The 13,526-nt window shown below is 42.1% G+C and overlaps 1 protein-coding gene across 1 annotated transcript in view; it reads right to left on the reverse strand.

The window, feature by feature from the left end:
• The window catches only part of CACNA2D3 (calcium voltage-gated channel auxiliary subunit alpha2delta 3), a gene marked incomplete at both ends in the record, with an annotated part of 792,926 nt that overhangs the window by 267,837 nt on the left and 511,563 nt on the right, over positions 1–13,526 (reverse strand). The window contains one exon of the mRNA XM_082637213.1: positions 6,772–6,905. Within this exon, the coding sequence (XP_082493339.1) occupies positions 6,772–6,905 (134 nt within the window). The remainder of the gene's footprint in view (positions 1–6,771; positions 6,906–13,526) is intronic.

Genomic DNA, 13,526 nt, shown 5'->3' on the forward strand with positions numbered 1-13,526 from the left:
GTGAGATTCAGACCATCAGTTAGCAGCTCCATCTCACCTCTCAGTATGGGACTGTGACTCAAACAGCCTATCATAGACTTGACACAGATGCTGGAAGGGAAAGGGCTATAAAGATAATGAAAGTTAGTGGATGGTAGAGACCATCTTTGCCACTCAGTAGAGACAGTCTGCTGGGAATAAGCATATAAGAATCAAGGAACAAGTCAAAATAAATGGGATTGATCCCTAAATCTAGTCATGCCTCAAGAGAGAACTACACAGATATCTTGCTTGCAGGTCAACAAATTCCCTTTCTGACCTTTGCTACTTTGAGTTGGATACTGTCACTTGTAAACAAAGACTGCTGAACAATCTATCATGCTAAATTATTATTCAGGTTTAGTGATTTTATTTGTTAAGGGCTTATCTATTTCTAGAAGCTGTCCTTTTATTATAGATAGTTGAAAATTACTATACCATAATAGCAGAAACAATAAATCTAAAAATCTAAAAAAAAACCCACCTGAAATCTAAAAAAATTTTTTTCATTTTCAGCCCTAAACTTTTCTACTAGTGACAGTCATCGATACAGGATGTTAGAACATCTCAACTCTCCTAAAGAAAATAATTTTATACCTTTGATTCATAGTTTTGTAACACCAACTCAAAGTAGAAAAAAAAATGGTTGAGCTAAAAAGAAAAAATCCTATTTAATACTGAAATCTAGAATCAAATGGAAGAGGAAAATATTTGGATGAATAGAAATAGCACCTGAAATCAAGAATGCAGCAATTTTTAACATCACCATCTCCTGGCAAAAAAATAATTATAATAGTAATCTGTTTCGATGGAAATAAAGTACTGTAATATTTATGGTCTATGCCAGAGTTATAATGACTGCAGGGCCAGAAGTGAAGTGTCACAGCATGCTCCGCATGTTCTTAACACGGTTTCTAAAGGCTCTGGAGGCTATTAAATTTAATGAACCCATCTGCTATGAAATAGAGGTCCCAACATAATCAGTTTCCTCCATGCCATGTAATGCAGATGGCATTCTCTGTTCCACAACCCAGCAGGATGGTTTATGTTTCTCTTTAAGAGTGTCTTTTTGTTTTGACGATTTGAACTTCTTTGATATGCAGTGGTGTCTTGGGGAAAATATTGTAAATTCAGCTTCCAAGCCCCAACAGCTTCCTTATGATGGCTTCAACCCCCTGAGTAATTGCTTCTAGGCAGTAAGATGTTGTAGCCTAAAGCAATCACCCAAATGACTCCTAAATGGCCTAGGTGCCATTCTGAGATGGGAAACCAAAACAAATGTGCTATTTATCATATGCAAAGCATTTTCTCCGAGTTGGACTTAGTGGGGGGTGAGGAAGAAGGATACACGTCCAATTTGCAAATGCAACTAAATTGGTTTGAAAGTTCCTACAAATTTCGTATTGAATTGTATTACCAGCAGAGGGGAGGGGCAGGGGAGCTTGGTAATGAATTCTCATTATTTTAAATGGTCACATTCCCACTGTTTCTAAAAGATTTCTTTGCTTCCCTTCTATGTGTCACTGTGGTCTGTGCAAACTCCCCTGGAGGGGTTGATCAGGGATGCTGATGCTTCCACAGTCTGATGCATGCTCTATTCTGCATACCAAGTTGGGTAGCATTCCCAAGATGATTAGGACCCAACTGGAAAACATAAGTCATTTGCTTACAAAATAGAACAAATTCCATTGTTAATGATTTTTTGCTCTGCACCTAAGAGATAATGACTGTGCAGCACAACTTGTATTCAGATGAGAAGCCCATGAATTTCAGAATTCTGGTGTTCACTGTTTGGTCAATTAATACATAAAATCTTATTAGATTAAACATAATTAATGCTGTTAACATTAATTCATTTATTTGGGATTCACCAGGAGAGCAAATTGAATAGAACAGCCAGGCAGGAAACAGAATATTTAATCAGACTGGTAGTAATAGTCAGGGAGGATAGACCCTGAAAGTAATAGTCAGGGAGGATGTCTGTCTTGATTCTAGATCAGGCTGGATTAAACACAACCCTGGACTCTCACGTGCAAAAATCCTAATTCAGCTTCTGTTCACAAACTTTTATCTTGATCTTGTCCAGACCCAGAACTGTATGAATTAATGTATAATTAATAAAGAGGGAATGTACTATACTCTTAGGTCATTACAAGCTATTCACTTAAGTATTAAATCAATTATATTATTATATTTGTTGCTGCTGGGTTTTCAACCACAATAACTGATGAGTCAAGCAAATAGGAATTCCTTTTGCATTTACCACCAGATAACTAAGGAAAAAGACTTTTAGGAACATATTAAGCAAACTTGTGGGATCGAGTGTCCAAATTTACTAGATAATCAACTAGTACCTACTTCCATAGTATTTGGTAGAAATGATATAAATCAGTAGGGTCACAAGTCCTAAAGGAATCAAAGGCACATTCAGACTACAATGTCACAAGGAGAACCAGGCTCCTGGAGAAATCACTGGTCAGCAGAAATGTTATGATGAACAGCAGTTGTAATTTTACCATAATGGTATAAGTTAATTAAACATTATTTAAATCTGTAAATTATGAATATAAAAAGGAAGTTGTTACTTCTGCAACTATGTAAATAAATGCCTTGGAAAGACTCTAAAGAAGTTGCTAAGGTAGATTATAAATATGTTCAAATATCAAAAAAGTTCTACAGCTGCCAACCCTACCAGGATATTATTAAAATGGGGTCACCATTCCCAGTGCCAAGTGTTCCTGAGTTTGGTCTCTTTAATTATTGCAAGGTGGGACACATTAGGGCAATCCTGGGTTTGGACTGTCCTGGATGTGTCAGGATGGTCATGAACTTGCAATTGCTGATTCCCATACCTTCTTCATCTTCTGGGTGGTTCTAAAGTTGGTGGCCTCATCTTAGAATTTAGACTCTGCAGATGAGTTTAGCAAATGATTCCAATTTTGTTTCCATATAAATAACAGGGGGCTTTTGCCCTTGCCCTGGTAGATACAGGCCCAGATGACGAGTTTGAAGGGGTGCTGCTTCCTGGACAGTGAGGCACCTGTTGGAGCAGTAGCTGCCTTCTCCTCACCTAACAGGCCTATGAAAGAGGAAGATGGAATCCCCAATGTCCTTCCTAACCCAACAGGTTTCTCAGCACCACCAAGATGAGAAAGAACCCTCAGAACATTCTACTAGGGGATTTATTTATCAGGGCTATTTGCAAAGATACAACACAGAGGCAGTGCTGAGCTATCATTTCAGGGACAAACATATTCTGGGGGTTTAGTTTTATGTGCATCAAAAGGTTCTTGAAGAGGTAGAATAAATTAGCTCTGTCATCTTGATCTACCATTTTAATTAATAATGAGCCACTTAAAGCGTTATTTTATTTTAAAGTAAGTAAAGATGATTATGGCACAGAATGAAAATTTCATGTAAATGTTTAAGATGAAGCACTACACTTCAAAGACAATTTCTCTGCACCATTTGCCCAGAGCTGCTTTCAGACCATTTTCTTCACTATTGCTGTCAGTTCTTTAGTGGAAAAGCTGCAGTAGCAATGGGCTTTCCCTCTCTTGTAACTGCCACCCATATATAAATGCATATATGTGTGTGTAAATATGTATGTATGTGGTTAGCAAATCTAGAACCATTTATTTAAATGATTAGCATTATCTAAAGCAAGATGTTACATTGATACAAAGCTTTATTCTCTTCTTCCCCATGATTTTCAGGTTATGTAACCCCAGCCAGGACACTCTAAACGTATGATGTGTCCTTCACCAAAGGCACACAATGTCCGTCTTCTTCTCATTAGTGACACTAATTTTGAAGGCCCGCTCAAGATTTTTTTGGATTCTCCCACTGGATATATACTGTTTTTTAAATTTTTTCCTCCTAACTAGTCAAAAATCTCTAGGGAAGCACTTTGAGACCATGAAAATATCCTGTTCATCATCAAAATTCCCCCCTAGATTTAGCATCTATGGATGACCTTCACCCTAATCAATCTTTACTAAAATGGTTGCCCACTGGTGATTTTCCATCTCATGACTCCCTCCCTCCACACCCACGAGGCAGCATCCCATTGCCTGCTGCACACTGCACTCCTTCCCATCCATTTCATCATCTATTTAGTCCATCTGTTTGAGATTTGTTTACTTATTTAGAACACATTGATTTGTTTTATTCAAGTTATAGTCCATTACTCTTCTATTTAATTTTGAGGCTCAAATTGTCCCAGAGTTGATCAGTGAGAGCCCCTTCACGTTGATTCTTGGGCCTTTTGACGTGACCTTGTGGTTTTGAGTGCTTCGTTACTGTCTGGCACAAAATATTCCAGGCTTTTTGTTTGTTTGTTTGTTTTTAACATTAAGACTCCATTACATCCATGTACCACAGTTTATCCAATTGATCTCTTATGGTTGGGGATTTAGGTAACTTTCAATATTTTGAAATGACAAGCAATTCTGCAGTGAACAAACTTGTGCGTATGTATTTTTGGATTTTTGGAGGTTTATCTTCAGGGTTAATTCCTAGAAGTAGAATTTCTGGGTCAAAGGGTGAATGCACATTTCCCCTTCCTATATCCCATTCTGTCTTCCCACAAGCATGTACAAGTGTCCCTTTCCCACAGCCTCACCAACAAAGTTAAGCTTTTCATTTCTGCCGCTCTAATAGGTGAGAGAAATGGTATCTCAAACCATACTTTAATTTGCATTTTTCTTACAATGTGTGAAGTTGTACATATTTCAAATGTTTAAAAGCCATTTTTATTATTTTTGTGTGAATTGTCTGCTCATGTCTTTTGCTCATTTTTTTCTATAGGAATTTTGGGCTTTCCCCCTTAATTTTTGAAAGTTATTTATATATTAGGATTATTAGTTCTTTATGTGTGCTATATGTTGCATATTTTCTCCTATTTTACCATTTGCTTTTTGAGTTTGCTTCTTTTTGACTGTGCTTGATTTTTTTACTTATAAAAGTTGGGTTTTGTTTTGTTTATATTTCAAGTAGTCAAACCTATTTTTATTTATATTGCATCTGGATTTTGGAGTCATTGTTAGAAAGCCATTCTCTGGACTCAGGTTATAGAGGAATTCACTAGATTTTGTTCTAGTGCTTATATGGTTTCATTTTTTACAGTTTAGGTCTCTGATCCCCTTGGATATTTTTCTCCAGTGTGATGTGAAGAAAATAACTAATTTTATCTTTTTCTAAATAGCTATCTAGTTTTCCCAAAAGCATTTATTACAAAGCCCATCCTAGCCCTACTGATTTGAGATGCCACCTTTATCACAAACTAAATTTCCATATGTAGGTGGGTCTTTTTTTTTAGACCTTCTACTCTACTGATCTGTCTGTTTATCCAGGTGCTAGTCCCATAGAGACGCTGTTTTATATTTTTTACACTGATGAAACAAATAAGATGACAGACCCAACTGGCTGTTCAGGGTTTGTACACAGAACCACTGGGTGTCTGGATCAGTCCGTTCCTGGCCGGCTGCCCTCCTCCTCTCCTCTTCCCCGGCCTTACTCAACCACACATATGAGGAAGAGATGAAACCATCACTTTTGTTGCTCTGTTATTACAGTTAGTATGGTGCCGACACAAATGGGGTGGCTTAGTTATTTCACTTCCATGATTCTAAACCAAACTGGGTCAGACTCTGAACATGATAAAAGCCCAACGTCTCCCTGGCAACCAGAGATGGTTCTTCAGCTTAACACCCATCTCCACTCAGGGTGATTTCTCCTGGGGACGAGCTACCCCTTCCTGACCAGTTTGTATTTCCATGGTCCCACTGTGTACTTTAAGGCTGTGTGTGGGGGGTGCAGGCTGCTTTGCTGTCCCCCAAGATGGGTTCCCACATGCTGCTCCTGCCCTGTATCTGCCTGCAGCTGCCAGAAGAGCAGCAGGAATGAGAGAGCTCATGGAGAGAAAAGTTGGCCCATGGCAGCCATTGAGATCACTCTGGAGGACGGTTGGTCTGGGTTACAGCGATTAATGTGATGTTAATCCCGACACAAATGATGGGAGAGGGGCCCTCTGAGAACATTTACAATCAATAAATGAAAAATGCCACTCCCATCAGATTCATTATCATTATGAAAAATCACCCAGCAATTACACAAGAAACCTGGCCATTGAGCCATTATTTGACGATTGGCAACACTCCTCCTTTTAAGCTAATTCGGCACCAGGATCTTTTTTCCTTGGAATTTGGCTTTAGAATGAGCCCCTGGCCAGAGCTGCAACAACAATCAGTGCCTATATAACCGCCACTGGAGCATTTTCTCACTTGTTCAAAGGAAGAAAAGGCAGCTGTGGCCTCTACAGTGGCTCCAATTCACTGTCAGAACTGAAGGTGGTCCCACCTTCCCAAGTTGAGCCCCAAGATTCATCCCCAGGACTGGGCCTCTCCGATGATGGCAAGGACCGAATCTAACACACCTGTCATCATTGCCACACCGACAGAATTTGTACACTTGTGAGAAGGAAAAAAAGGTAGAGAAGACAGAAACCAAAAGTGAGTTTTCTGTGCTGACGAGACACCTTCCAGAAGAACCTGTTACATTCTCTGATATTAGGAGCTGTCGCCAACCTTGCTTGCTAAGAGACCAACGCAAACCATACAAATATGGAAGATGTCAGTGAACCCCGTTACTGAGAAGGAATGCTACAACCCCCATCTTCTGGAATAAACCCAGGGAAACTCTCCCATGGTAGGAGGAACCCTCAGGCTCTCCCCTGGGGCCCTGGGGACTCACAGTGCTGTCGATGTACGCTTCAGTCCACACCACGTCGTGCTCCTGGTCGATGACTTTGGGCCGGCTGAGTACATGGAGGTATTCCATGACATTTTCCTGCACATCAGCCAAGGTGGAGATCTGGGTGAAAAATCCTGCCAAGGGAGAACTGCATTAAGTAAAGACAGGAACAATTACAAATGGGGAGCAGACCTACGCTATGCCTTCTTAGCCTCTAGCTAATTTCTTTCTTCCCTTTTCCTTTTTAAACATTATGTCTCCTCTCTACCATCACACACTTAATGAGCAATGTGTTCATGTTAGAAAACAGAGTCAAGCAAAAAGAATAAAATGAAGATCAACCACAAACCCACCTCCCAGAAGAAGCCCCTGTTAATCCTTTGGAGAATGCCTCCCCAGATGTTTTCTATACATATACATATAGACCTTCTCTGGTAGATATGGGAGTCCTCTCTACATGCCATTTTGTAACCCCCCCTTTTTTTCATTTTAGTGTATTTATTTCCAATGGGAGAACTAAACAGCAAAAAATTTAAAGGCTGTCCTATTTTTATAACTACAATAGTTATAATAATTTTTTCTTTTTTAAAAAATTTTTATTGGTGTATAGTTGATTTACAATGTTGTGCTAGTTTCAGGTGTACAGCAAAGTCAATCAGTTATACATATACATATATCCACTCTTTTTTAGATTATTTTCCCATATAGGTCATTACAGAATATTGAGTAGAGTTCCCTGTGCTATTTTATATATAGTTGTGTGTATATGTCAACCCCAATCTCCCAATTTATCCCTCCCCCCTATAATTAATTTTGAGTGCTTAATAAGGGGAACAAAATTTGCTAAATACCTGATAAGCTTTGCCTCATTTATTCCTGACAACATGATGAAGTGGGCATAACTTGCCCACTTTACAGATAAGATGACTGAGGCAGACCAAGCATATGTGTTTCGGCCGTGTTCTCATGGTATCAAGTGGCAAATACAGAAGGTGAAACCAGGCTTGAGTATCTTAATCTATGCCTTTTGCTTCTACAGAATTTTGCTCTTTGTGTGTTTAAGGCTGAAATTCCAGCTCAAACCCTCATGCAGTTACCAGACCTGCCTTTTGAATATGCTGAGTAGACATGGTTTCTCAGTAACATAAAAAGTTCTAAACATGCTATCATCTTGTGGGTGGAGAGGTCATTTTGATCTCGAGTTCAGGTACTGCTATGCTCCTCTTCAGCTTGGGGTCCTGTTGGCTTTGCTGGGAGTTAGGAGATGTTAGAAGAGAAGGGCTGAACTGAGCACAGGTCTGGATCCCCAGGAGGGGGCCCTTCATTCAAACATTTATGGAAGGCTTTCTTGGTGCCTACCACTGGAGGAGCAGGAGTTAACTAGATGAGCATGACCCTTGCTTTCTGGAGGCCTGGGAGGTCTGAGTAAGCTGACAACTACAAAATAGCACAGTCAACATTATAGAGAAACACACAGCATGGACAGCCAATCACTTGGCTACCTTGAAGAAGGGTCAGTACAGCTGAACCCTGAAGGATGAGGACCAGTTAGCTAGAGGAAGGGGGGTTAAAGACTATGTCTGGCAAAGCAAGGAATGTAAGTAAAGGCCCAAGGTCAGAGTTAGACCCATTCTAGGAACTGAAAAAAACTCAGAATGGCTGGAGTAAAAAGCTGGGGGAGAGCGAGTAGAAGTAGGGTGCTATAAGATCAGAGGAGTTAGCACAGGGACTATCACATAAGATCTTGGGAAGGAGTTTAGACTTTATCCTCCAGGCAAGTAGTCATGGAAGCATTTTAAGCAGGGGGACACTGGATGGACACAGATTCATGTTTCCTCCCCATGCCTCTAAATAAGGACTTTTATAACTAAGTTGATGCCAGCTCCTACTTGCCAACAAATGAGAGAGGATATGTGTGCCTCTGAAGCCAGATCTGTCACAGCACGTGCTGTAGTGTTTATAGAACCTCTTGGTGTTTAATACAGGGCTCAGGGTAAGGAAACGCCAGCCCTTTTGTTGTCCAGAAAGGACCAGGACCCTCCCGGGGCATTTCCAAACAAAAGCCAGCTGGTTTGAATTTGTTGTACCAACCCCAAACCAGGTTGGGACCATGTGGCTTCTGGCTTCCTGGTGACAGCTCTGCACAGTGCTAATTAACACGCACTGTCACTCCTGTCCACTCCACCCTCCTGGCCAGGGCCAGAGCCTCGCCCATCCCAGTAGAAACTGAGCCCCAAAGGCCTGTGAGACCCTGCTCTAGCTCAGGGCTCTGGAGCAGGGCCCATGTGTACCTTGGCACACTCCCTCAGAGGTCAGGCACTACAGTTAGGGATGCCCATCTGGGTCACTGCTCACGCAAGGCTTCCAGGTGGCCCCTCTTAGAGGCACAGTGGGAAAGACAAGTTTTAAAGAAGATTGCTGGATGACAGCAAGCATCACAGTTATAATCCCTCCACAAACCACGACTGCAATCAGTGTTTGAATAAGAAAGAAAACATTTCAGCTCTTCTCTAGTAGGTAAACCTTTGGCTCTGCATGAAGGGTCTTAGAGAGACAAACATGACACAGAGGACAAACCAAGAGAGGTGTTGCCATGTTGATAAGAGGAGGAGAGAACTCCATGGTCCTGGACCGTGAGGATACCTGGGTGAGCAATTCACAGTATAGCACTATTCCTATTGTGGGTTCCTGTACCAAATGTGCAGTAAACACAGCCTCTCCTGGGAGGAGTTTTTCTTGGTTGTCTGTGTTTTCATTCTAATCCTCAAAGCCAACAGTAAAAATCCCTGATTTGAGTTTTCCAAAATAGGGCTAAGAGAAGGGAGGGAATAAATAGAAGGAGGGGGATGGGAGAGACAGATTCTCAGCATTGAGGGAGAGTGGGAAGGAAAAACAATCACACATTTGGAAGGGGATGGAGCTGAGGGATCATCCTCACTTGGCCTTGCTATCATAATCAAAGTTCTGAAAAGTTACAAAAAGCTGGCTACAGACCCATAGCCAGCAGTATACCTGACACCTCCATAAGGATGACTAACAGGATTCTCAGACTGAACCCGTCCAAAGCCAACTCCTGATTTCCCTGGCCAAACCTATTCCTCCCGCACTGGGTCTTTCCCATCTCAGCAAATGACGTCACTGCCCAACTGGGCCAAACACTTAAGAATTATCCTTGATAGCCATCATTTCCTCACCCCACCCCATAGCTAATCCACCAGCATGTTCTTCTGGCCCTATCTCTAAAATATGTCTCAAGGCCAATCCCGCATTTCCACCGCTCCCACCCTACTCCAGACTCCACTGTCTCTCCCCCAGGGTACAGCAACAACCACCCCTGCCCCACAAATCCCCCTCCTTGTTATCTAGACTCCTGACAGCAGTCAAAGGAAAGTATAAAGCAGACCATCATCTCCCTGTCTAAAATCCTAAAACAGCTTCTATTTAGAATTAGAATAAAACCCAAATTTCTTACCTGACCTCTAAGACTCTCCCTCACTAGGCCCCCACCTACCTGGATGAACTCATCCCCTTCCATCCTCCCACCAATCTCATACACCTGACCCTCCTCAGGCGCTTGCACCTACTGTACCCTCTGCCTGGCACACGATTTATCCAGTTTTCTATGGATGGTTCCTTTGGATCATTCAGGGGTTAGCTGTCTGAACTCATTTCCTCTTGCTTCACCTTGCTTTCACTTTCTTCTGAAGATTCATCAATGCTGAATTCTGATTTACTTGTTTACTTTGTTCTTTGTCAATGGAATATCGGCTCCATGAAATGTCACAAAAAGCTGGTGCCTGTCTTGTCCAGAGTGATATTCCCAGAACCAGCACATGGCTCTGTGAGAGCCATTACTGAAGCAAGGACATTCACCAAAATCTTACTGTGATTCACACTGTCGCTCTACACTTGGGTAACACAACAGCTCAACATGTGTGTGTGCTCGTTGTATAGGGAGGAAACAGAAACAGCAGAGTTCAGTAATTTGTCCTGGATCAATTTGAATACAGATTCATTTGATTCCAAAACCTTTGCTCTTAACCACTGAAGACACTGCCTCTTCATGTAATGGGAAAGGACAGACAGCATGGCAGCTGCTCAGAGCATGGACAGCATGGTCCTCCTCTGTAAGGACACCCCTAATGGGCTGTTTGAATCTCTGTGGCTGGGAAAGTTTGAGGCTGGGGTGGGGAAACATGTGGTTGCGCTATGAGGTTCCTGGCAAATGCACAGTAGTTAGCACCAAAGGTCTACTCAAAACCCATACCACAGTTCTAACTTATGTTTCAATATATAGACCATAAATGCAGATGTATAAAAGGTAAGAAAGCTAGAATTACAAAGATAATATTAATAATGTACACTGCAAAGCTTAATGCAAATCATGCAAATCAGATCATCTAACCCCAACCCATTAAACCGTAAAACTTACCTGAAAGAGTATCTTTTTGTTTTTAAATGTTTTTCATATAAGTTTTAGTTAATAAATGTACCTTTTGATGGATAACAGGAAGTCGCTGAGGGCTAGACTCTTTGGCTATAACCATAGATGCTTCCCTCCTTCTCCCTCTGCATCCTTTGAACTGGCCACTTTGCCCTCGCCTTCCCTCACCTCTTTATTTCTTTTAAATTCTAGCTCTTGAATGTTTATTCTCTTCTTTAATGTGCCTTTTTGGACTTCATATATCATGTAAGAAAACAGAATCAGCAATCTTTTGGTAATTATCAAGGAGTAATTAATGCTGAAATTAGCCACCTATTATAAATGATCTCCTCATTTTTCTCCATAACATCAGTTTATTTACCTATTCCCTTACAGAGCCTCCTGTGAACTCTGAGTTACAACTACTCAGTGTGATAAACCACATGCAGCCTGGTGCTTTGTATTTCTGATATTTTACTACCCTTACTTAGAGATTTCTTAAGAGTCCCTTGTCTAAGAGGTGCCTCTGCATGAGATGCTCCATCAGTACATCGTTCAACACTCCACTTTGCAATGACACCAGATCTGAGGGACCCCGGAGTCTGCTCCTCAGTGGGAGACCATGGCTGTCTAGCTCACTGGTAAGGTCTGGGTAAGGTCCTCATTCTACTTTTGGTGTGATGGGCACTGCTCCCTTGAGTCTTTTCAAAGACTCTTTTCCCCTCTGACATAAGGCAGGCTGAAGACAAGAAAGCCAGTGATCAGGTCCCAGTCTTCTCAAGGCAATAAGGTAGGCAGTGATGTTGCTGGTGTGACCTGGTGTGCCTCCCCTTATGGAACAACAGTGTTCTTGGAAGACCCTCACAATATTCTGTCCCATCTTCGTCCTCCCCATCAACATCACACACTACTGAAAATCACTTTTTTTCTATAGAAAAATGCACCATTGATAAACAACTTTCTACCTCCACATCTCTTTGGACCATTACAAAGAACGAGTAAGAGGTCTTTTGGGCCCTGAGAGCTGAAGGGCACATGTCTGATGAGTTGGAAAGAGAAGACCAAGGAGAGAATGACCACTAGGGCAGGGAGCCCAGGGGCCTCAGTGGGCATGTGCCACCTGGAGAAGGGGGCTCCCAAGTGTGAAGCTATCAGAATCTGCCAGAACCTCTGACTTAGGAGCAAGTCTTTTTGTGTGTGAATAATATTACATTTTTCATTTTTAAACATCTTTATTAGAGTATAATTGCTTTACAATGGTGTGTTAGTCTCTGCTTCATAACAAAGTGAATCAGCCACACACATACATACATCCCCATATCTCCTCCCTAGCACATCTCCTTCCCACCCTCCCCATCCCACCCCTCCAGGTGGTCACAAAGCACCGAGCTGATCTCCCTGTGCCACGTGGCTGCTTCCCACCAGCTATCTACCCTACACCTGGTAGTATATATAGGTCCATGTCACCCTCTCACTTTGTCCCAGCCCACCCTTCCCCCTCCCTGTGTCCTCAAGTCTATAATATTATATTTTTAATTTCAAACTTCATGCTAGAAAAAATAATTTAAAGCGGGGGTCCCCAATTCCTGGGGACCGCAGCTACCAGTCCTCGGCCTGTTAGGAACCAGGCCGAACAGCAGGAGGTGAGCAGCGGGCAAGCTAGTGAAGCTTCATCTGCCGCTCCTTATCGCTCCCCATTGCTCTCTTCACCGCCTGAACCATTTCCCCATCGCTCGCGTTACCGCCTGAACCATCCTCCCCCACCCAGTCCGTGGAAAAATTGTCTTCCATGAAACTGGTCCCTGGTGCCAAAAAGGCTGGGGACCTCTAATTTAAAGGATCACACTGTGGGGCTAGGAATGCTGGCTTGCCAGCAGCTCTATCGCTGCGCCCCATTCCACCCTGCCTCGTCTCCTCGGAGAGCCTTAATATCTCCATTTGTAAAATGTCAGAAACTGGTCCACATGCCTACACAAGCTGAAGCAGGACAATTTCTGGAACACATAGGCTGGGTATAAATCCCAGCTCCAGTCTTTATTAGCTATAGACCATTAAAGTCCTTTCTCAACACCTAGATTCCTTTTCCTAGATTCTCTCAAATAATGGGAAATATTCCTCTATGAACCATGACTTTCTTCTCCCCAAAGAGAAGCAACCTCACACCCTGGTGAAGAGTTAGGCTCAGACTTTGGATCAACTGGGCCTGAATCCTGGCTCTGCCACCTGCTAGCTGGTAACCTGGGGCGAGCTGCTAGTCTCTCTGAGTCTCAGTTTCCTTCTCAGGCACTTCATACAGCTTTAATGAGGGTCAAAAGAGATAATACATAAAAGT

Source organism: Mesoplodon mirus (assembly GCF_964341445.2).
Source record: "Mesoplodon mirus genome assembly, chromosome: 12".
In the NCBI taxonomy this organism is placed as follows: Eukaryota; Metazoa; Chordata; class Mammalia; order Artiodactyla; family Ziphiidae; genus Mesoplodon; species Mesoplodon mirus.